Source organism: Hippoglossus stenolepis, chromosome 13, assembly GCF_022539355.2.
Source record: "Hippoglossus stenolepis isolate QCI-W04-F060 chromosome 13, HSTE1.2, whole genome shotgun sequence".
In the NCBI taxonomy this organism is placed as follows: domain Eukaryota; kingdom Metazoa; phylum Chordata; class Actinopteri; order Pleuronectiformes; family Pleuronectidae; genus Hippoglossus; species Hippoglossus stenolepis.
Genome location: NC_061495.1, coordinates 12,614,325 through 12,637,800, shown reverse-complemented (window position 1 = coordinate 12,637,800; position 23,476 = coordinate 12,614,325). Strand labels below are relative to the sequence as shown.

General features: G+C 43.3%; 1 protein-coding gene across 4 annotated transcripts in view; it reads left to right on the top strand.

Moving 5' to 3' along the window:
• lrp2a (low density lipoprotein receptor-related protein 2a) overlaps nucleotides 1-23,476 on the top strand; it is a 48,702-nt gene that overhangs the window by 7,075 nt on the left and 18,151 nt on the right. The window contains exons 5-48 of one of the 4 annotated variants that reach the window (XM_035175146.2): nucleotides 210-320; nucleotides 416-529; nucleotides 679-795; nucleotides 1,323-1,466; nucleotides 1,559-1,678; nucleotides 1,949-2,077; nucleotides 2,512-2,681; nucleotides 4,498-4,721; nucleotides 5,454-5,660; nucleotides 5,763-5,965; nucleotides 6,190-6,330; nucleotides 6,518-6,721; nucleotides 7,279-7,471; nucleotides 8,077-8,202; nucleotides 8,372-8,502; nucleotides 8,711-8,848; nucleotides 8,935-9,216; nucleotides 9,361-9,600; nucleotides 10,036-10,155; nucleotides 10,649-10,765; nucleotides 10,925-11,305; nucleotides 11,626-11,640; nucleotides 12,929-13,177; nucleotides 13,786-13,997; nucleotides 14,120-14,304; nucleotides 14,407-14,635; nucleotides 14,775-14,952; nucleotides 15,121-15,249; nucleotides 16,063-16,229; nucleotides 16,682-16,825; nucleotides 16,981-17,090; nucleotides 17,636-17,813; nucleotides 17,937-18,150; nucleotides 18,247-18,486; nucleotides 18,701-18,889; nucleotides 20,027-20,959; nucleotides 21,050-21,215; nucleotides 21,407-21,565; nucleotides 21,661-21,950; nucleotides 22,031-22,231; nucleotides 22,434-22,460; nucleotides 22,576-22,611; nucleotides 22,692-22,934; nucleotides 23,040-23,165. In XM_035175146.2, coding sequence (XP_035031037.2) covers nucleotides 210-320; nucleotides 416-529; nucleotides 679-795; nucleotides 1,323-1,466; nucleotides 1,559-1,678; nucleotides 1,949-2,077; nucleotides 2,512-2,681; nucleotides 4,498-4,721; nucleotides 5,454-5,660; nucleotides 5,763-5,965; nucleotides 6,190-6,330; nucleotides 6,518-6,721; nucleotides 7,279-7,471; nucleotides 8,077-8,202; nucleotides 8,372-8,502; nucleotides 8,711-8,848; nucleotides 8,935-9,216; nucleotides 9,361-9,600; nucleotides 10,036-10,155; nucleotides 10,649-10,765; nucleotides 10,925-11,305; nucleotides 11,626-11,640; nucleotides 12,929-13,177; nucleotides 13,786-13,997; nucleotides 14,120-14,304; nucleotides 14,407-14,635; nucleotides 14,775-14,952; nucleotides 15,121-15,249; nucleotides 16,063-16,229; nucleotides 16,682-16,825; nucleotides 16,981-17,090; nucleotides 17,636-17,813; nucleotides 17,937-18,150; nucleotides 18,247-18,486; nucleotides 18,701-18,889; nucleotides 20,027-20,959; nucleotides 21,050-21,215; nucleotides 21,407-21,565; nucleotides 21,661-21,950; nucleotides 22,031-22,231; nucleotides 22,434-22,460; nucleotides 22,576-22,611; nucleotides 22,692-22,934; nucleotides 23,040-23,165 — 8,232 coding nt within the window. The remainder of the gene's footprint in view (nucleotides 1-209; nucleotides 321-415; nucleotides 530-678; nucleotides 796-1,322; nucleotides 1,467-1,558; nucleotides 1,679-1,948; nucleotides 2,078-2,511; nucleotides 2,682-4,497; nucleotides 4,722-5,453; nucleotides 5,661-5,762; nucleotides 5,966-6,189; nucleotides 6,331-6,517; nucleotides 6,722-7,278; nucleotides 7,472-8,076; nucleotides 8,203-8,371; nucleotides 8,503-8,710; nucleotides 8,849-8,934; nucleotides 9,217-9,360; nucleotides 9,601-10,035; nucleotides 10,156-10,648; nucleotides 10,766-10,924; nucleotides 11,306-11,625; nucleotides 11,641-12,928; nucleotides 13,178-13,785; nucleotides 13,998-14,119; nucleotides 14,305-14,406; nucleotides 14,636-14,774; nucleotides 14,953-15,120; nucleotides 15,250-16,062; nucleotides 16,230-16,681; nucleotides 16,826-16,980; nucleotides 17,091-17,635; nucleotides 17,814-17,936; nucleotides 18,151-18,246; nucleotides 18,487-18,700; nucleotides 18,890-20,026; nucleotides 20,960-21,049; nucleotides 21,216-21,406; nucleotides 21,566-21,660; nucleotides 21,951-22,030; nucleotides 22,232-22,433; nucleotides 22,461-22,575; nucleotides 22,612-22,691; nucleotides 22,935-23,039; nucleotides 23,166-23,476) is intronic. The other 3 variants (XM_035175147.2, XM_035175150.2, XM_035175151.2) reach the window with 3 other exon arrangements.

Here is a 23,476-nt window from a genome sequence, read left to right as displayed (position 1 = left end):
ATGGTAGACCCACAGCACTACACACTGTGGTAATCTCACAATTGCATAAAGAATGCTGCGGCGACTGCCGTTGTTATGCTGGCGGTGTTAAATTTGAGTCCTTTATCCTTCCCATTCCTGGAATTTTCACATTTAAAAGCTGAAATGCACACAGTTGTCAGGCGGATTTGAATGCATTGCATCCCCCTGATGATGATTTAATCTTTCAGATTACCCCGAGTGTACACAGTTGAGATGTGCTAATGGGGCGTGCTACAACCGGACTCAGCGATGTGACCAGATACTTGACTGCCGCGATGGCTCTGATGAGGCGAACTGCAGTAAGACACCAGTCAATTTTAGAACAAGGCTTTTTCCCAGCAACTGTCACTTGTGCTGATCAGTAACTAAATGTTTCTTTTTGTGTCCTTTTTAGCACAGCAATGCAACACGGGCCGGTTTCCGTGCCATAACGGCGAGTGTGTTCCTCAACGCTACGTCTGTGACCATGACGACGATTGTGGAGACAGAAGTGATGAGATAAATTGCAGTACGTAGCCTCTGTCTCTATATCCTCTTTTTTCTCTTTAATCTAACCGCATTGTCAGTCTAATAAATCGTATCTTTAACCACATCGATGAACAAATAAATTGTTATTTAATCTTTGATGTGTAATTAAACTCTCCATTTCACCTACAGCATATCCCACCTGCAAGGGCAACTACTTCACCTGCCCAAGTGGCCGCTGTATCCATCAAGTCTGGCTTTGCGATGGAGAGGATGATTGTGAAGACAATGCTGATGAAAAAGGCTGCGGTATGGATGTAGTTGGAAACCAGTTGTCATACGTTTAGTTCATTTTTACTGTTAGACCCAGTCATGGCTGGTTAAGGAAAACTGAGTGGGCTTACTGGGTTACAACTGGAGTTCTCTGTGTGAACCAGATTCATCTCCAGTCACCATTCGGGCGAGCAAGACACTATGCCTGTGCTCCTTTAAGTGCGCTATTCAAATGCCTCTTTGTGGCACAAGATTGCGCAGCCCCCCCAAAGGGCTTTAGAATTCCTTCACACGGCTGTGAAGAGTGTGTGTTTTTAGAGGATGGGCTGCAGAAGCCCTCTGAGCCCCCATGTGACCCCCTCAAAGCTCCACTCCCCTGCATCGATTTAAAGTGACAGTAAATTCCCTCACAATTAAGTCCTAGTCACAAATTTCTTAAGACCAGTGCCGCATTCCTGTGGACCCAGTATAAAATCCCAACAGTCACATTTAAAGCTTACTGCTGTCCTATTTTTTTTCCCATGTGTAAGCCTTGAAAGATGATGAATCTGTTTGGCCTACAGATAATGTGTCGAGAGAGTGTTACCCAGGAGAATGGCCCTGTCCCTCCTCGGGCCTGTGCATACCCATGGATCAGCTGTGTGATGGGACAACTCACTGTCCCGACGGAGAGGATGAGACAAACACCACCGCTGGCCGCAACTGCAGTTAGTACCATCACAACTAGTGTACAGCTGGTATCATAGAAACCGTGCCACTGAATTATGTTCCTCACCGCTCTGGTCTCCGTGTTGGTCAGGTATCTGGAGATGTGCCACTCTCAGCTGCGAGCACCGGTGTCATGCTTCTCCTGGAGGAGGGAGCTGTTCATGTCCTTCTGGTTACATTGTCAACAGCAACAATAGTCGCTCGTGTTTAGGTATATATATATTCATACTGCAACATTGCCCAATGATTTAGATTTTTTTGTACGTATATTATAGTAAGGAAAAATTACTATACTATTTGACACTTTCCCATGTAGCAAAAAGTTTTCTACTATTGCTAAGTTGATAAAGTAAGCAGTAGCTCTTTTCATACCTGTTTAGAATCATACTTAAATTGCAAAAACACCTTTTGAATATGCAGTGTGACTCAAACATTACAAAATTGGTGTTTAATCCTCATCCGCTCTGGTTTCATGATGAAGACTTCGATGACTGTTCGATGTGGGGTGTGTGTGACCAGCTGTGTGAGGACCGCGTTGGCTCCCATCGCTGCAGCTGCCGTGAGGGCTACACGCTGGAGCAGCACAGACACTGCAGAGCCGACGTCTCGAGTGAGTGTTGTACCCTCTCAAGTTCCAACTGATTGGTTTTACATGCAGTATGCTCAAATTCTGAACATATGAACGGCCCACCCCATTGAGGCCCATTAGCTTAGACCCACTTTCCTTCTTGCAGACCTCTGTGGCTGCTCTGCTGAGAGCTTGTGCTGCTTTGTGGTGCATCGTTGCGTACTGAACGTTGTTTTAGCTAGTCTCTGTCCTCTGTTGAACATACCGAGAGTGTTGACTTATTTGCCTTTGATGGGTATGCGTAAAAAAAAGAGTGTGAAATGACAATGGATAGAAAGTCCACTACCTTCATTAGTCTGAGTCATAGATCTGAAATAATGTGCTACATTCTTTGAAAATCACTACAATTCAGTTGTACATGCTTGCTACTTCAGTTTTAATACAATGTGACTTGTTGTATGCTGTTTCCTCTGCAGCTGGAGTCCCTTCTTTGATATTTTCGAATGGCAGAGACCTTTTAATAGGTGACGTCCACGGCAACAATCTGCGCACTTTGGTCAATTCACGGAACAGAGGGGTTGCAGTGGGAGTGGACTTCCACTACACTCTGCAAAAGATTTTCTGGACTGATACCATTCAGAATAAGGTAATTTTTTGTATAACCAATTTATATATTCAATGATTTATTTACTCTTACTACTATGGTAGTCAAAGTGCAGTGCCCCCAGAGTAGTCTGTTATGGCTGGGTAACATTTCATGGGTGGTAGACTAGTGTCTTCTTTGAGTAAATAATGGAGTTGGACTGGAGCTGACCATTACTGAATTCTCGCTGTTATCTGTTAAAATATCAGAAATGTTGATACTATAATAATAGGATTGCTGTTGGCTCCTTTGTGGCTGAGGCATAATGAAGGGGGGAAATAGATTTGGAAAGGAATCCAAATTGCCTGATCGTGAAGCCCGTCTGATAGGCTGGTATGATGTTCACATACCAGGGTGCAATTTTTGTAACTTGATCTTGTTCGAAGTTAATTATGCTGTATTTGTTTTCAGTGGCACTGTACATGCACATGCATTCTTTGGCCATCTAAAAAGTCTTTGTTCAGCCCCTGCCTTGGCTCCTCAATGGTTCGAACCGCAGCCAAAGACTAGGACACATCTCTGACTGGGCATCTGTGTGTATCAGCCACCTCCATGGCAGCATGTCAGATTCAAAGTAGGGAGAGAACAAACAGGGCATGTGAATGCAACTGGAAAGGTTAAACTATCAGGCGATTTCCACATCTTCTGTTTCTCTGTAAACAGGTCAGTTGAAAGTCCTGCTTTTTAGATGTCGGGATTTTGTTTCAAAAGAAGCAGAGCAGTGCCCCTCAAACCAGCTGCATGCTGCCGAGGCTTCCAGACAGAGAAGCTAGTGTCATCATAGACCCTTTTTTTCCTTTGTCACAGTAGGAGAAGCACTGGTGAAAATAATGACATCAATAATGGCTGAATTCCATCGAGCTGCTTCAGTTTCAGGATCCTGGGAATGAGTGTGTTGGTGCCCTGTCACAAATCTAATTACACCTGAACAGAACAGAGCCATTGTTACTGTTGTCACTAACACCTGTGCTTTTCCTGCTGTGACATTTAAAACTGTCTGCTGTGAAGACCTATGGTATCTATAGAGTGGCAGGTTCAGATAACTATCTCACAGAATTAAAAATGTAACAAGACAAGTAGAATCAGACAAGCAAACAAATAATCTCCACCTTTCCCTATAGCATCTTCCTAAAATGTGTTTCTTGTTGTTACCTACATTCCGCTCGATTGGCAAAAATACTCTCATGCCCATATGCACATTGAAAGCACATTTTTATATTTTAATACTTTCTTCTCTTCACATTAGCTGCAAGGAGATCTCAGCTGAAAGCAACTTCAATATAATTGATGGAGGACAAAATCCTCCATCAATCAGTTTTAGATCTTCTATCTAAAACTGATTCCAAAGTTCTATCAAAGTTAAAATCAGGCAGCTCCGGGTGTTTTTTGTGAAAAATCCTCATGTTGTGTTTCTGACTCTGCCATCGCTCAGCAAGAACACACTGAAATGCAAAGAGGGAATTTAGTTTAAAGAAAGAAGAACACAATTTTGAAAGATACCCGCTTGATTTGCCGAACTAATCCCACAGAAGCCAAATATTTGCTGTAGTTAAACTTCAGTAGTAATTTTTACACCAAACCAAGAATGTGGATTTGTCTCCCATCACCTACACTAAATAATTGATGGGATACCTTAATGGGTAGGGTTTTCAATTGCAGCACCTAATAACCCGTCCAATACACCTACATGCATGTGGGTATATACTTAAATACTCTTAATAAAATCTGAATCTGTCCTTTAATATTTTTCCTTTATTTTTAGAAGCAGTAACCACCTAAGGGCTAAATTCCCGACAACAATGGTGTGTTTTGTCTACAGGTGTTTTCTGTGGATATGGACGGTTCCAACATGCAGGTGGTTTTAAACGTATCAGTTGACAACCCGGAGAACTTGGCTGTGGATTGGGTGAACAATAAACTGTATGTGGTTGAGGCCAGCGTCAACAGGATTGACATGGTGGACTTTGATGGAGGTAACCGGGTCACGCTCATCACTGAAAACCTCGGAAACCCTAGAGGACTGGCAGTGGACCCCACTGTAGGGTAAGCACATCTCCTGGTTTCCATCCAGCCTTCCATTCATCTATCCACCCATCCCCACATATAGTATCTGTCGTGCTCCATTGGCATGGAATAATGGGGGGGTGTGTGTGTGAGATTAGGAGATTGCCCTGGGTGGATTAGTGTGGAGCAATGTAAGTGATGACCCTCAGTGTAATCCAATAGTATAGTTCAAGGGGGGAGGTTGGTGGTGGCTGCAGAGAAGTTGCTCACTGTAAATTAAACAGCATTCTGTTGAGAGGCAGAGCCACCCACCTGGAACATTCTGAGGCTGTGGACACTAGAGAACGGCTGATGTGGATTTTGGGGCTAATGTCGATACTAATATTAAAGAGTACAAAATGTCAGATATATTGGCTGATATCCTTTTTATTTATATTTTCCAAATGGCAATGATTACTAAGATGTCATTATCAAACGTTTATGACTAAGGAATGTAGTTGAATCTTGATATTTTTCAGTTCAACCATAAACTTTATTAGAAAACACTATAAATAAAAAGAAAACACAAGTAAAACAAAATAAGTAGAAAATAAGCTTTTTTTGTAAACCGTAAAATATAAATACACATGTTTTCATCATTTTGTATTCTGTAAATAAAAGTTTTCGGATCGGTGCATGTCGGCAAACGCTGATACCAATATGTCAATGACAGGGTAAATGCAGATTATTTTAACAGCCAACTGATAAATCATTCCCCCTCCTTTCACACAGGTACATGTTCTTCACAGACTGGGAGGCGCTGAATGGACAGCCAGGCCTGGAGCGGGCTTTCATGGACGGCACAAACCGTCACGGGATCGTTTGGAGTAAACTGGGCTGGCCAGCTGGTCTCACAGTGGACATCGAGGCCAAGCGCATCTACTGGGTTGACAGTCGCTATGACTACATCGAAACGGCAACATATGATGGCCTCCACAGGTACATATACCATATGGGATCCCACAAAAAGAACACAATAACAAGAAAGATTATTGCATTGATAATGGAATAAATCAATTTCATCATTATTTCCTTTAATAGAAAAACAGTGGTCCATGGAGGTGCTGTGATCCCACACCCATTTAGCATCAGTCTGTTTGAGCACAGTGTCTATTTCACTGACTGGACCAAGATGGCTGTGATGAAAGCCAACAAGTTCACCGACAGCAGTCCTCAGGTGGTTTACAGTACAGCTCAGACTCCACATGGAGTAGCAGTGATACATCAGCTGAAACAGCCTCAAGGTAAGACCCTTACTGAGCCAAGTGTGCATTCTTCAGAGTGGTCCAGCTCACAAACTGTATCTCATAGTTCTACAGAACTTCAGTGTAAATTAACCCAGATTTTCTGCTGTTGTTTCCAAAGGAAGAGTTGCAAATAGCTATCGTTGAAGAAGATCACAGTCCCTAATTGATCTCATATGAGTGTCTCAGGCCATTTACTGGGATTTGTTTTGTCTTGTCTCCAGTGCCAAACCCTTGCAGTGTCGACAGAGGTGGCTGTGAGCAGATCTGTGTTCTGAGTCACAGGAGTGACAATGGAGGACTGGGTTACAGGTGCAAATGTCGCATGGGCTATGACCTCCATGCTGATGGAAAGCGTTGCATGGGTAAAAGAACAATTCTACTATTACTATTTCGCTAATTATACTGAACTCCCTAAAGATATAACTCACCTACACAGCAACCAACATTGGTTTCATGCCATTTAACCTTGTCTTGCTTGTTTCATTATGATGTCTTGGTGAAACATAGCCCTGATGTCTATTGTTTTGTGTGCCGATGTCCTGTTTGCAGCTTTGAGGCAGTTTCTGCTGTTCTCCAGCCAGCTCTCTGTGAGAGGGATCCCCTTTAACCTCTCCACCCAGGAAGACATCATCCTGCCCATCACTGGATCCCCTTCCTACTTTGTTGGGGTGGATTTTAGTGCCGAAGACGATGCCATCTTCTTCTCAGATACAGTCAAAGATATCATCTACAAACAGAAAGTGGATGGGACAGGTGAGAATCATGTCGCTATAGCTGAACTACAATATCTTAGACATTCACAACAATAGAAGAAAAGTTCAGCAGCTAAAATGTTTACAGTGTTTTCTCTGTGCTTACATATTTGGAGCAGAGAGCTCTACCATGTGATTCAGTCAGGCTTATACAGGGAGTTATGGGAGTGCCTGATGGGGCCGACTGGTACAATGGGGGAGTGAATGGACACGAGTATGGACAATGGAAATGAATCATAAAATAAACCTACATCTAAAACTAATCTTCTGAGTAAAGACTAATCAAGGGTGTTTTACCAAGCAGTTTTGATGTTTAGTTAATAAACGACCACTTCAGCCGTGGCAAGTCGTTACTAATGTGATAATCCCTGAGGAGTCACACCGTACCAAAAAAAAGAAAAGAAACACCACTGCCCTGATCTGTGATGTTGTTTTTGGAGCTGCTCTAGTTTTTTCTGTCCCGTCTGGTCCACATGGGGAAAATGAAAGCTGACAGCCTATTTATTTAAATGTGTTCCTCTTTCATCTCTGTGGTAAACTGTGGTCTGATCTGTACAGGCAGGGAGGTACTGGCAGCCAATAGAGTGGAAGGTGTGGAGGACCTGGCTTACGACTGGATTTCAAAAAACCTCTACTGGACTGACCCGCGATACAGGAGCATATCTGTCATGAAGCTGGCTGATAAGTCGAGGAGAGCCATCGTACGTAACCTCAACAACCCGAGGGCCATCGTGGTGCATCCTCTTCTTGGGTAAATCAGTATAAGATCCTTAGAATTGTTGTACCCAAATGTAAAATATTAACATTTTGCTTAACCTCCACTTTAAGAGGTTATGTAGGTAATGCAGGGTCACTTCTAATTCTGCACTTTTTAGGTTGAGGGGATACAGTGGTATTCAGACTTGTATTGGGACATATTACTATCATACATTTATACTGCCCCAATAAAAGAGCTTTAAGCCAGTTTACACCTGTACTGAATGTTCTCCACTTTAATTAGTTTTTAGAATATTCCTTTGTTTTTAAGGATCGGGAAGGAAATCCCTGCAAAAGCAACCATGTACAGTAAACCTGGTCACACACCTTAAGATGTACTCACCAATTCATAAACTGTCCTCAAAATAAGCCCCCACCTGATAAAACAAGAATCCTTATTTAGAACAAGCTCTTATTTCCGACTGCCTCAAAGTCAAAAGACCTCTGTGTCCAACAGCTGAGATTAGTTGAGTGTGAAGGGCAGTATTGTAGTTGGCTTAAACCGAAAAGCTCCATAATGTGAAAGAATCTAATATAAAAGCTTTTTTGATTGAAATATGACTGAATGATTTTTGATCCTTGTTTTTTTTTTTTCTAAAGGTATATTTTTTGGACTGACTGGTACCGGCCAGCAAAGATTATGAGGGCATGGGGTGACGGGTCACATGCCCTGTCTATTGTAAACACCACTCTCGGCTGGCCCAATGGCCTCGCTATCGACTGGAGGTGAGCCAGAAGTCTTACAGTCTCATAATACACCATTTCACCTTCTTAATATCACTTAAGATTTATGTAGTTTTTATTTTCTTAAACAATGATCTTATATTTGAGTATTTGTGTGACTGTATTTTGTTTCTCATCCTCCTCTTGTTTCTCTGCTTTGATCTCCACGCAGCGCAATGCGTCTGTACTGGGTGGATGCGTTCTTTGACAAAATTGAGCACAGCAATTTTGATGGAAAGAACAGGCTTTCATTGGATCGCATTACCCAGATCTCCCATCCATTTGGTCTCACCATTTTTGAAGGTAATAAGCCTGGTATAAACAACAAGTCACCTGTAAAGTTCCAGTTCAGTAGAATGTGTTTGATCTGAATAAAGAAGAATTGCGTCTATTAAGATTGAACAGTGGTTTTTCAATTTTGCTTTAATGCTTATCATGTCAAAAGATCAATTACTGCTACAAGGAGGTGATGAAAGATGAAAAGACTTTCTGTTGCTCCCGTCCCAATTAGGTTATGCATATTTCACCGACTGGCGTCTGGGTGGCATTGTACGTGTGCGCAAGACTGATGGTGGGGAGATGGTCATTATCAGAAGAGGAATCAGCCACATTATGCATGTCAAATCGTTCAACTCCAACTCTCAGATTGGTCAGTAGCTTCATTCACTGCTCTTCTCACTGTCTCATTCATGTCAGTCCTATTCCTTGGTAATCAACCTTTACTCCCCTTCTCAGGTTCCAACTTCTGCAACAGGCAGGCAAATCCTAATGGGGACTGCAGTCACTTCTGCTTCCCAGCCCCAGACTCTCAGCGGGTGTGTGGTTGCCCATACGGCATGAAGCTGTCGCCCAATCAACAGACGTGTGTTGAGGACCCTTCCAGCGAGCCCCCCACACTGCAGTGCGGAGCCAATTCTTTCTCCTGTGGCAACGGCAAATGTGTCCCAAACAGCTACAGATGCGATGGTGTTGATGACTGCCATGACAACAGTGACGAAGTCAACTGCGGAATAAACAGTAATGCTTTTCTTGTAAATCCAGTTTATTGTACTGGTCCAACCTGACCAGGGTATAAACCAGTTTTCATGTCCTGGGTCTTTTAAAAAAAAAAATTCTCTTCAGTTTTATGATATTTAATCAAGATCCTCTCTTTTTTCTCAGACAACACTTGCTCCCCCTCTGCATTCACATGTGCCAATCAGCGCTGTGTGCCTGCCAGATGGCGCTGTGACGGGCACAATGACTGTTTCGATAACAGCGATGAGAACAACTGCCCTACACGCATGCCTGGAACATGTCCATCCAATCAGTTTACCTGTACCAACCATCGCTGCATCCCACAAACTTGGCGTTGTGACACTGATAATGACTGTGGTGACGGTTCAGATGAAGCTGACTGTCGTGAGTATCCTGATTGAGGCTATCAATTCAAAATTAATACAGTTACTTTGTCAATTCTAAATGTCAAATAGGCAGAAGCAAGGCATCAAGGAGCCCACAATTATTAGAGTGGCAGCTCTTAATTTCAAGAGCCAAACTACAAGCAATGTCTAAAGAATGAGTTTAAAATGCATTATACTAGATTTAAAGTTTTTAATAAAGTAATGGATGAGCCTATGTATGTGGCCTTAATTATAAAAACATAGATATGAAAGCTGGTTAATAGTCACATAGTAACATTAATTAGATTATTACTGAAGCATATTTTTTTTTTTTACGTAAAGAAAACTAAGACCCGTGTAGTTGTGTATTTATTGGCCAAGAAAGCCAGAGAAATTAGCTTTAAGGAAGAAGTTCATACTCTATATTCTCATATTCTACAATTTGTGTTGACAGATCTGAGGAGCATTTGTAATCCTGGACAGTTTCAGTGTCCAGACCACCGCTGCATAGACCCCAGCTATGTCTGCGATGGGGACAGGGACTGTGTGGATGGGGCAGATGAGCAGGGATGCAGTGAGTACCTTTCTACACTACAGTTTTCCCTGGACATGCACATAGTCACAGGTCTTATTTGGTCCTTACTTGTCTTTTGAGTGTTTTGTGGATAAAATCTATTTCGTTATTTCTTTGTTTATGTATTTATATAACTAATAGAAATTACTTGAGATTGCTAATCAGATCTATTTGCATCAGATCTCAAGACCATGTCGATTTTCCTATGACCTAACTGTAAACTTGCTTCAGTCTATCCTCTCAGTGTGAAATGTTATTATGACGAGTTATTTCAGATTTTATTAGCTCAAGCATGTTGAGCTAATAAAATCAGAAATAACTCTAAATGTTGTAGAGGTCAATTGAATGTTCTGAAAAATCCAACAAGCATTTGTTAAGCCTCTTAGTTCATTGATCTCATTGCCTGTGTTTCACAACAATGTAGCTCAGCATACATGCACAACTGCAGAAATATGGAATATCAGTATTAACATACTCGACTGGATTTTTTCAGTCTATAGCTGCACTGTGACTGAGTTCAAGTGCTCCAGTGGTCACCAGTGTATCAACTCCTACTACAAATGTGATGGAGTCTTTGATTGCAGCGATCACTCAGATGAGCGAAACTGTCGTAAGTATTTCACGTAAACTCTTCCTTTGGCCCCAGGTCATAAGCCTGAAGCATTACTCGATCTTGCACGATTATGCACACAGTTGCTAACATGTTTGAATTTTGATTCTTTGGTCCGTACCCAAAAATTATTTTATGGTGTTTCCTAATGTATTTCAGCTACCAGGCCTCCAGGGATGTGCCACCATGAGAGTGAGTTCCAGTGCCAGTCAGACGGGAGCTGTGTCCCGTCTACCTGGGAGTGTGATGGTCACCCAGACTGTGAGGACGGCAGCGATGAGCACCACGCCTGCCCACCTCGCACCTGCCCTTCCACACTCTTCCGCTGTGACAATGGCAACTGCGTGCTACACAGCTGGATTTGCGATGGGGACAACGACTGCAGGGATATGAGCGATGAACGAGACTGTCCCACGCCGCCTTTCCGATGTCCAAGCTGGCAGTGGCAGTGCCCTGGCCACAGCGTTTGCATCAACCTGACCACAGTGTGCGACAACACTCCTGACTGCCCTAACGGTGCTGACGAGTCTCCTCTTTGCAGTAAGTCCGTTCTCTGCTTTTACTCTTTGTTGACCAAAAAGGCTTGATTGTTTTATTACATTTCCAAGTTTGCCGGTCTCCTCAAACTCAATTACATTGTCACATCACATGACAAACAGGATCAGACTCACAACTGATTTAGTTTTAATGCCACATTGTGTGTTTCTTCATTTGTGCTTGATTTCACGTAAATTCTGAATTGAATGTCATCTGTTTGTCTTTGGATTCTTATTTTGAAATCATGCACGTGTGTGATTTGACCTGCATTAGCCTGAAAATGATGTGTGATCTGCCTTTCTTGCCTTTCTCATAACTTTCAGATGAGCCTTTGCCAGGTAGGAACATACTCTCAATCATTGGTATTAATTCTGCTTTAGTAGTTTTTCGATCGCTTTCAACTTTCAACATAAACAATATCTATAGTAAATAGTCTCCGATTGTTTCAAGCAGCATGAATCTCTGCATGTCTGACTGACATCTCTCAGTGGATGCCTGCACACCACCTGAAAACTAACCTTGACAAGACTGAACTACTTTTCCTTCCAGGGAAAGACTCTCCCACCCATGACCTGACTATTAACTTTGACAACTCCGTGTTAACCCCCACTCAGACTGCTAGGAACCTGGGTGTGACACTCGACAGCCAACTCTCCCTCACTGCCAACATTACTGTAACAACACGTTCCTGTCGATTCATGCTGTACAACATCAGGAGAATACGTCCCCTTCTCACTCAGAAGGCGGTGCAGGTTCTGGTCCAGGCCCTGGTCATCTCACGCCTAGACTATTGTAACTCCCTCCTGGCAGGTCTGCCTGCTAGTGCCATCCGACCTCTGCAGCTCATCCAGAATGCAGCAGCTCGAATGGTCTTTAACCTAAATTCACTCACACTACTCCGCTCCTCCGCTCCCTTCACTGGTTACCAGTGGCTGCCCGCATCCGTTTCAAAGCATTAGTACTTGCGTTCCGTGCTGCGAACGGATCAGGTCCAGTCTACATCCAGGACATGGTCAAACGTTACACCCCAGCCCGTTCACTCCACTCTGCATCTGCCAATCGGCTTGTTGCTCCCTCACTGCGAGCTCAACACTCATCAAAATCACGACTGTTTGCTGTCCTGGCTCCTAAATGGTGGAATGAGCTCCCCATGGACATCCGGACATCAGAAAGTTTACACATCTTCCGCCGCAAACTAAAAACACATCTCTTCCGACTATACCTTGAATAACATTTTAGTAACTAACAATTTAGTAGCACTTAAATGGCACTTACTTATAGCACTTTGTAGTTTTGCTTTTTTGAAGAAATTGTACTTTCTCTATTCTTGTTGTTCTGGGTTTGTACCCTCATGGTTGAATGCACTTATTGTAAGTCGCTTTGGATAAAAGCGTCAGCTAAATGAAATGTAATGTAATGTTTCAAAGCATGATCAAAGGTGTGTTGGGTTTTGCAGTTCTAAGCACACTGAATGACAGTAGTTAGTTTTTGTTTATTATCATAGAGTGCTGTGTACATATTAATGAAATCATTTGATGGATTTCTTTTTTTTTAATCATTTCCTTAGTTTATTTTGAAATGAAGATTTTTCAGTCCTAACTTGTGCGTCCCCTGCTTTCAACGCAGATCAGGAGAGCTGTTCTGACAACAACGCCGGCTGCACCCACGGTTGCATCCAAGGGCCATTTGGGGCCCAGTGCACGTGTCCTCTGGGTTATCAACTGAGCAATGACTCCAAAACCTGTCAGGATATAGACGAGTGTAATCCCCCTGGACTTTGTAGCCAGCACTGCTTTAATGAGAGAGGTTCTTTCCGCTGCCACTGCCAGGACGGTTATACTCTTGAAGCAGACCAACGAACCTGCAAGGCCTCAGGTAAAGAGGGAGTGTGTCTTAAACCCTGTGTGTATGGAACATATTGGTCCCCTGGTAGTTATACATTACCTGTTATTTTCTATAAATTAGGAAAATAGGCATATTATTAGTCCTACAGTAATTTGGATGTCAGCATGATATGCCTATTCAGCACATGTCTCAGTTTTCTCCACTGTGCTGGCTGCTGGGCAGGAATGAACTATTATAAGGTGGTGGGGGGGGGGGACTTGGCCACCAGACTCCTAGACTGACACTCCCCCGTGTCTCTCTCTGCTGCTCTGATTTCTTAGATAAGACAAATAACATATATGTCACTCAGTGGCCATCACTGGTATAATTAGGACATAATCACCAACAAAGGGCCGTTTATAGGGAGCGTGCCTGACATGAGCTCCTCTTCCACACAGATAACCCGCTGAAAGGCTTTGCAATACAATGGCTCATTATTTGGACAAAAGCGCATTCCCTTAGGATTGCCATTTGAGTAGGATCCCATTTAACAGTCCTGTTGTATAGTTTTGGAAGACATGCAAAAGCTGATAAGTGCTCTTATTAGCTTGAGAATGGACATGAAAAACAGGTAACAGAGATTTGACGTCTGTTTACAGATTCCCGTCAGGCCTTCCTCCTCGTGGCCAGTCGAAATCAGATCATACTAGATGACATAACAACTCAGCCCAACGTCGTCCGCTCACTGGTTCGAGATGGACGCAACATTGTGGCCCTAGACTTTGACTCGGTTGAGGACCGTGTTTACTGGTCTGATACCAGCCAGGACAGAATCTGGAGTGCTCACAAAAACGGCAGTGACAGAATTGTGGTAAGATTGATTTGTTCCATTTTTCTTACACATACATTTTTGACCATTTATGTACGTTATGTACAGTTCGACAGCGTCACCAGTAAATCATCTGTGACTAAGATTGAGTCTCTTTTGGACAGATATTTGACAGTGGAGTGACTGTGACAGAGAGCCTTGCTGTAGACTGGGTGGGCAGGAACCTTTACTGGACTGACTATGTCTTGGAGACTATTGAGGTTTCTAAGTTGGATGGCACCCATCGGACGGTATTAGTCAGTGAAAACGTCACTAATCCTCGAGCCCTGGTGCTGGACCCAAGGGACAGGTCAGTGACACTCAGAGAAATCTGTGTCTTGGAATATAAAGTATGAAACAGCTTTTAAAAGTGGAAGCAGTTGGTTTTAAAAGTGGAGCATTTGGTTTTCAGTGCTCACCTGATGTTCTGGACTGACTGGGGGAGGAACCCCCGCATTGAGAGGGCCAGCATGGATGGGAAATTGAGGACCGTTATCATAAGCAACAAACTGTACTGGCCCAATGGTCTAACCATAGACTACCCAAACAACTTGTTGTACTTTGCTGACGCCTACTTGGATTTTATTGACTACTGCGATTATAACGGCAACAACAGGAAACAAGTTCTTGCCAGTGACCTGGTGAGTGTATGAGAAGGCAGATTTTATTATGACAAGAAATCATATTTATGTTAACAACCTTATAGTAAACAGTACAATTTTCTTTTGAATAGTATGTGTAAGATGCACTTGTTTTTCTTTTGCTACTCTCTATGAAAAGGTACTGCAACATCCCCACGCAATTACCATTTTTGAGGATTTTGTGTATTGGACCGACAGATATATCAACCGTGTGATGCGAGCCCATAAGTGGCATGGGGAGAACCAAACAGTGATGCTGTTCAACCTCCCTCAGCCCATGGGTCTGGTGGCAGTACACCCAGCCAGGCAGCCAGCAGGTATGGCAAAGATAATTACATACGCCAATCTCTGACCGTTGTGAGGCCACCAGAATAGATTTGGTTGATAATGAAGCCAATATGCAGCAAGATATAACCTCTATCATAGTGTGTGTGGGTATGCATCATGTAACTTTGTGTGTGTCTGTGTGGTTTGACAATGTTTAGGTGAAAATCACTGTCTAAGGAGCCCCTGCACTCACATCTGCTTGCTCTCTGCGGTGGGGCCGATGTATTACTCGTGCGCCTGCCCCTCAGGCTGGACACTGGCAGCAGACCAAATCACCTGCACCAGAGGTATGCATCCTGCCAAATGAAGGAAAACACTCATCACTCAGTTTGATGAAAAAGGAAGTCAGGTCAGATCCTGGTGATAAGTACTCATTAGGTATTCGTCTTATTGTTGTGAAAGAGCACACTTGTTATTTTAGAAATTGTGGTCCTTGCATTTGCCGCCATATCAATGTAGGTAAAAAGGAAAATCTTCGAAAACACTCAGGTTGTGTCCAGGTTCCTGTCAACAGTCTCCCATTTAGATTTTTGTGTAAACTGCTGTTCCAGTCATAAATATTAAGATCATATAAGTGTGTCTTTCAAGGTCTCGAGAAGACAAAGGAGCTTTAATTCAAAGCCCAACGGGTCCCCCCTAGGTCAACAGCTTAACTCGTCTCTGGTTTCAGCCCATTCAAGCAAAGCAGAAGACCGTCTCCCCCTGAGACGATTATCTAAGAAGGAAAATGCCCTGCAACCATTCATCGATTCTAATCTCTGATGACAAAGCAAATCAGATTGTAGGACCAACTTTCACCAGTCAATCCTCTTTATAGATAAGGGGCTGTTAGCTTGGTAGTTTTATTTTGCACCAGATAGCAAAGAAATGAAAGCCACTTCAATAGTATTGAATTACAAGTGACCAAGTCCAATAAAAATGCTTAACTAGCTCAGTTTCAGAATTAGTTTCATAATTTTCATTTTAAAAGGACTGAAATCACAGTCTTTAAAAACAAATAGCTCTTGTTTATGTTTGTTTATGTTTAACTGTAGGGAAAAGAGTTTTTGTTACTCTAGTGAGTTTATTGATTAATTTAGCTTTTTCTTTTTTACCTGTAGTTGAGGATCCCTTCCTGGTGGTTGTGAGAGACAGCATCATCTATGGAATTCCCTTGAACCCAGATGACAAGAGCAATGATGCGATGGTCCCTGTAGCTGGGCTTCTGAATGGCTATGATGTGGACTTTGATGACAATGAACAGACCATCTACTGGGTGGAGCACCCGGTAAGTTGCGGTCCAAAGACAGACATGCACTAAACTCCTGAAACAAAAAGAATGCAAATATCTCAGGATGAAAAAGTGGAGCCATACACATAGAAGATGTGGACGAAGATGTTATTTTGGAAAGACAACAAGATAATAATAACATAATAATATTTGACTGAAAATAACTTAGTTTCCCCCCTTTTTATCTGTTTTCGGTACATGCTGGGGTGGACAGGGATTTTATGTGTTGCTCAAGAGACATAGTAGAGCTATTAAGTCTACAAGAGACATAATATACCTGTGTTGTAACTGTGCATTTTACAGTTCAGTTCATCATCCAAGGACAACTAGGGTTAACCTGTTAAAAAGTACATCAAACTAAAACATGCCAGAAAAATATAAAACCAGATTCTTCCTGCACATCTCATTCAACAGGGGTAGAGATTAATCATTCGTCCTTTCTCCACCAGGGTGAGATCCACAGGGTGAAATCAGATGGTACTAACAGGACAGAGTTTGCCCCTGCAGCCATCCTGGGCTCGCCTGTCGGCCTGGCCTTGGACTGGTTATCAGAGAACCTATACTACACCAACCCAACTACACAGTCTATTGAGGTGAGATAAATATTACTCTGCCTTGTTATTGTTTTTCCATTTATCACTGGCTGTACATTTTTGATAATTCCTCTTGTTATGGCAAAATCCAGGGATTAAGGCAGTGTCACAACACAGGACAGTAAAGGCATCTGTTTGTGTATGTGCTTGTTCAGGTTTTGAAGTTGAGAGGGGAGGTGCAGTACAGGAAAACTCTAATCACAAATAACGGCTCTCCAACTGGCGCTGGAAGTCCTGTTGGCATCGCCGTGGACCCAGCACGTGGGTAAGCCCCATTTAACACAGTCCTGGCACAGCCCCTCATCCCCACAGCTACTGAGCTCTAACAGCCTCCTCATCGCCATCTGCTCTGCCTCCAGAGAGAACTTAACCAGTGTTACTGAATACCACGCTGCACTCTCAGAACCCAGCGACATACAATACAGAGTGGTCAAGAAACAAGAAAAACAATCCCCAACCATCCCTTTTCACTCTTATCTCATATTACTACTTAATACTTCAGCTTCTGGTCCATGATAAATTCGTCATGACTTTCAATCCATGACGTCATGAGTAAATTCTCTCACTTACCAACAACTTTTTATATCACTGCATAATTGCTGAAAGTGTGTTTATTATTGTGTTCCTTAAAAGTTCTTATTTTAGAAGTAAAATATTTTTCACCCAACAGAGACAACTTACAACAACTTATGTGACTATAAAGTAAACAATTACAAGACATATATTAAAATGTAATAGGTGTAACAGGAGATCAATGACGAAGTGGCAAATTCTTAAAACACGAACACTCATCTACTTTTGTACTTTCAGCAAACTGTACTGGACGGATCAGGGGACAGAGAGTGGAATTCCTGCCAAGGTGGCATCTGCAGACATGGATGGCCTAAACCCAGTCACCCTGTTCACCAACAACTTAGACCATATTGAGTTCCTCACTGTTGACATCCAAGAGAACAAGCTGTACTGGGCTGTTACAAGCACTGGCTTGGTGGGTCTTCATGTTCTGTTCAGTTGTCACAGATGTCAAATGATATTAACCTTGAAGTTTGGAGATTAGATACAAAGTACAAATGCTGCTTTTGACTTCCTGCCTGGCATTGAATCTCCACAGATTGAGCGCGGTGATCCAGACGGGACTAACCGTATCACCATAGTGGCCGGCCTGTCTCACCCCTGGGGTGTGGCGGTCTATGAAAACTACCTCTACTTCACTGACCGCGACTTTGAGGTCATAGAGCGTGTGGACAAGTCGACCGGCGCCAACAAGGTTGTGCTGCGTGACAACGTTTCTGGCCTCAGAGTTCTGAAAGTGCATTACAGAGAGAGTGAGTAACACAATGAGACATCATCAGTGAGAGACAAATTCACAGTTGTCACTCGTCGTTGCTTTTTCATCTGTTTCTCACACTGTTTTCTCTCAGCTTCTGCAGGCTCATCCAACGGCTGCACCAACAACGTGGGAGTGTGTGAGCAACTGTGCTTGCCACGGCCACAGGGTCTGTTTACTTGTGCGTGCGCCACAGGTTTCAAACTCGGTGCTGACAACACGACCTGCGCTCCCTACCAGTCCTATGTCATCATCTCCACTCTGTCTGCAATCAAAGGCTTCAGTCTGGAGGGGGAAGATCACTCTGAGGCCATGGTGCCCGTGGCTGGGAGAGGTCAGTGGTTCTCATCAGATTTAGCAATGTAAATAACATTGTTAAATCTCATTATTATATTAAAAAATGTCATACATTTTCATTATATAAAAACATTTCATACTACATTTCATACAAATTTAGGTGATGGACTTGGACTGGAAATGTTCATGATGTGGTTGTTTTGTTCGAAGTAATGCTAATGGCCTCTAATGACTTGGTTATCCTCTTTCAGGCCGTAATGCTTTACACGTTGACGTACACATGGCTTCTGGTTTCATCTACTGGTGTGACTTCAGCAGCACTGTGGCGATACAGAACGGGGTCAGACGGATCAAGCCAGATGGCTCAGGATTACGTAGCATAGTGACATCTGGAATTGGGCGTAATGGCATACGAGGCATTGCTGTCGACTGGGCTGCAGGTACGCTGTTGTGTCAGCTTGCAAATGTGCTCAACTCTGTTTTTTGTTTAACCACAAATGTGTCATTAAGTCACTGCAGCAAACAACACTGCCAGTTTGGGATCTCAGACATTTATTCATTCAGTGCCCTTTAAGCTACGTCTCTAATTTTATGCAAGCCATATATTTTAATCCATGTGAAGTATTTCTACAACACTGAGGTAACAGTTTAGATGCAGGCCAAAGAGGATCTTAGTCACAGGAGATTAGGATCACCACCATCTTATGTTCATATTGTAGAGCGGAAGAGCTCAGTGAATGGAAGTGAAAAGGATATCAGTTATTACACTAGTTATCAAAGGGTTTTGTTATAGAGATAGTTCAGAGAATAAGTAGCTTGTTGGACATTTACTGTTTTTCTCACTTTCCCTAAATCAAAAACGAATAAATGCTTAGGACAGACTGTTTTGTGTCGGCCTATGGGGTCAAATAACTTAATCATGATCCCATAGGCTTTCAGAAATTACTACTGAGGGTGGGCTGAGGGGGCATCTGAGGGGAGGCCAAGAGGCCCTCAGACTTTGAAAAACCCTGTTGTAAACGTTGTTGCAGACAGATACCAGTCTCCCCTTTAACTTCAGCACTGGAAGATGTTATTTTAAACTGCTATAATGGTCTGCCTTGTTTGTGTTGAGTCATAATTTGTTCATTACAAGACAGTTGACATGTTGCCCAACTAAATCTATACAAGATTTTTATTATATCTGATCAGAAAACTAAAAGAGAGTTGGATCAATATGAACTCATGCTGTGATACAGGTCACAGCCAGAAGACTGCCCGGTCACAGTCAGAGTTAAGAAGCTTTATCACAGCGTCTGACTCATGGTGCAGGGAGATCAGTCCCACACTCGTGACAGGGGAGAAGGTTTAAGTAGCTAGCTGAGAAAAAACAGAGACATCTGCAGGCGGAAGAATTTGTAATTGCATCACTGTGACTAAAGACGTAACAGAAAATCTATCATGTAATGATATCACCATCATAATATCAGATAGTCAGACGTCTACTCTAATTTTGACCTAAATAGTTTACGACCTCTTATGATGTATAAACATGTGATGCTATTTTAAACATCAAGCCTCCTGGATTCTGTTCTCAGGGAACTTGTATTTCACCAACGCTTTCCTGACCGAGACGTATGTGGAGGTGCTCCGCCTGAACACCACTTTCCGCAGGGTGCTTCTGAAGACCCAGGTGGACATGCCACGCCACATCATTGTGGATCCCAGAAACAGATACTTGTTCTGGGCTGATTATGGCCAGAACCCCAAAATTGAGCGAGCACTCTTGGACGGGACCAATCGCACAATTTTAGTGTCATCAGGCATCATCACTCCACGAGGTCTCGCTCTGGATGGGCAAACTGGCTACGTCTACTGGGTGGATGACTCCCTGGATATGATTGCTCGAGTCAACCCTCAAGGCGGGGAGACAGAGATCGTGAGGTATGGCAGCCGCTATCCGACTCCTTATGGGATCACAGTGTTTGAGGAGAGCATCATTTGGGTGGACAGAAACCTGAAGAAGGTGTTTCAAGCGAGCAAAGAGCCCGGTAGCACAGAGCAGCCTGCTGTGATTAGAGACAACGTCAACATGCTGAGAGACGTTGCCATCTTCGACCAGCGTACTCAGCCAATCACCGCTCAGGACCTTAACCACAACCACTGCATTGAGGCCAATGGAGGCTGTGCCCACTTCTGCTTCGCCCTGCCAGATTCTAGCATGGACAACCAGTACAAAAAATGCGGCTGCGCTTTTGGGAATCTTGCAGCGGATAACGAAAGCTGCGTGGTGTCAAGGGACGATTATCTCATCTACACAACTGAGAGCACTGTGCGCAGCCTGCGCCTTGACACTGAAGACCATTCGTTGCCCTTCCCTGTGGTCAACGTTCCTCGCACCTCCGTGGCGCTGGATTTTGACATCTCAGACAGGAGGGTCTACTTCACTCAGAGCTCAGGCGCAGGAGCAAGCAAGATCAGCTATATCAGCCTGTCCTCTCCCACCTCAGCCCCTGTAGTGGTGGCATCAGGTAGGTTTTGTAATCATCCTATTATTTTTGGTAGCTTTGGTATTATGGATGTAGGGAGTTAATATTTTTGCGCCCTGTGTGTTTTGACAGATCTTGGCGCTCCTGATGGCATTGCTTTTGACTGGATAAACAGAAGGATTTATTTCAGTGACTATGTTAACCAGAGCATCAGCTCCATGTCTGTGGACGGCTCTCGGAGGACTGTTATTGCCCATGTGCCTCGACCAAGAGCCATCATGTTGGATCCTTGTAGGGGGTAAGACACACTCATGCGCTAGGTTGATCTGGAATTTAGAAGTAAATGCTTCTGGGCTGGCATGAAGTGCAACTATAAAGTGCACCATCCCCAGTACAGATCCATTTGGTGCATTACTTTGTTGCATGTACACAAAAGAGAAACTAAGGCACAAAAAAGAAAAAATACAAAAATGCTTCCTTGTTCCACAGATACATGTATTGGACAGACTGGGGAACCCATGCAAAGATTGAGCGCGCCACTTTAGGTGGAAACTTCAGAACAGAGGTTGTGAACAGTAGTCTTGTGTGGCCTAATGGACTCACGCTGGACTATGAAGAAGAGAGGCTGTATTGGGCAGATGCCAGCTTGTAAGAGAAAAAAAAATACCACTGTTGAAATATGAACACAGATTTTTCTATCACATTATCCTCAATCTACCGCTGTTATTATTTTCCTCTGCCAGACAGAAGATTGAGCGATCCTCTCTCACGGGGTCCAATCGGGAGGTCATCGTCAGCACCGCCATCTACCCCTTTGCTCTGGCCATGTTTGGCCAGTTCATCTACTGGACTGACTGGAACACACGTAGCATCTATCGGGCCAACAAGCACGACGGTTCTGATCAGCGGGTCATGATTCAGAGCCTTCCATCTCGACCAATGGACATCCACGTTGTAGCCAGCAGGAAGCAGCAGCAGTGTGACAGCCCCTGCCAGCAGTTTAACGGAGGTTGCAGCCATATCTGTACATCAGGTACAATTAATTCATCATTACCACTTCAGCATGATGACACATTTTTTATCCCATTAATTGAAAATCTAAATCTTTCATAGGACCTAACGGAGCTGAGTGTCAGTGTCCATCTGAGGGTCGCTGGTACCTGGCCGACGACAAGTACTGTATCCCTGATAACGGGACTCGGTGCCAGCCGGGACAGTTTACCTGCATGAATGGCCGCTGTATTCATGCCCAGTGGAAATGTGACAATGACAACGACTGTGGAGATGGCAGCGATGAGTTAGAGAGGGTCTGTGGTAAGGTGTTCTTTAAGACAAGGAGTTTGAAGTCACTGTGTTGCTTGGGTTTCTTCCGCACTATTAATTGAATCTCAAATTTCACAGCTGATTCTTTGTAATAGTTCTCATAGAGGATTTGGTTCTCTTCTCTTTACTTCTTTACTCTCTTTTCTATTAAATCTTCACTAACACTTCTTTTTCTCTTAACAAATTTGCTTAGGACCAAAACCTCAGTTCAACTATGTTGGTGTGTATGCTTTCACTTTGATGATCAAATTTCCTTTCACATGCTCCCTCTCCCTAAATGATAACACAAATCAACACTAACACCTGAATCAATCTGCTTATATCTTTGCATGCAGTCCCACAGTTGCTGTCGTCCTTTATTGCGTTGTCAGGTAAAATGCGCGCGCGTGTGTGTATCCCCCCTCTTACCCCTGACCTCGAGCTCTGACCTGTCCTTGATTCTGATTGGCAGCCTTCCACACATGTGAGCCCACTGTGTTTACCTGTGGTAATGGGCGCTGCGTGCCCTACCACTACCGCTGTGATCACTATGACGACTGCGGAGACAACAGCGACGAAGTGGGCTGTCTGTTCCGACCTTGTGACCCCAACACAGAGTTCGCCTGCAACAATGGCCGCTGCATCGCAAAGGACTATGTCTGCAATGGCATCAACAACTGCTACGACAACGGCACCTCTGATGAACAAAACTGCCGTGAGTATCTTGATTTTATCACATAAATTAAACAGAGGTACATTTCTGTGAAATTGAAGAAGTCATTGCTTATAGTAAATTTGTGCTAATATATGATTATCTTAGCGGAGAGAACCTGCCAACCAGAACACACAAAATGTCAGTTTACCAACATCTGCATCCCACGATCATACCTGTGTGACGGAGACAACGACTGTGGGGATATGAGTGACGAGAGCCCTACACATTGTGGTGAGTTCAGTTACAGCTCATAGGAGAAGAATAACTTTTTTTTTCTGTTTCTGTTGTCGATTTTTCCATTTGTTCTTTTAATTTAATTATAGCCTGAAAACATTTTTTTCACAGCATAAATATTTTCAAATAAAAAAGCATAGGTGTAATTAGAATGCCATTCAGTAGAGTGAAAACTCCACCAAGGTCCATCATTCTCCTTGGTCTGGATCTGGATCCAGACCAAACTTAAATGAGTTCTTCTCTGGGTCATGCCCGACCCCTCCCCAAAATGTCATTGATATTGGTAGTAGCAGTTTTTGCGTAATCCT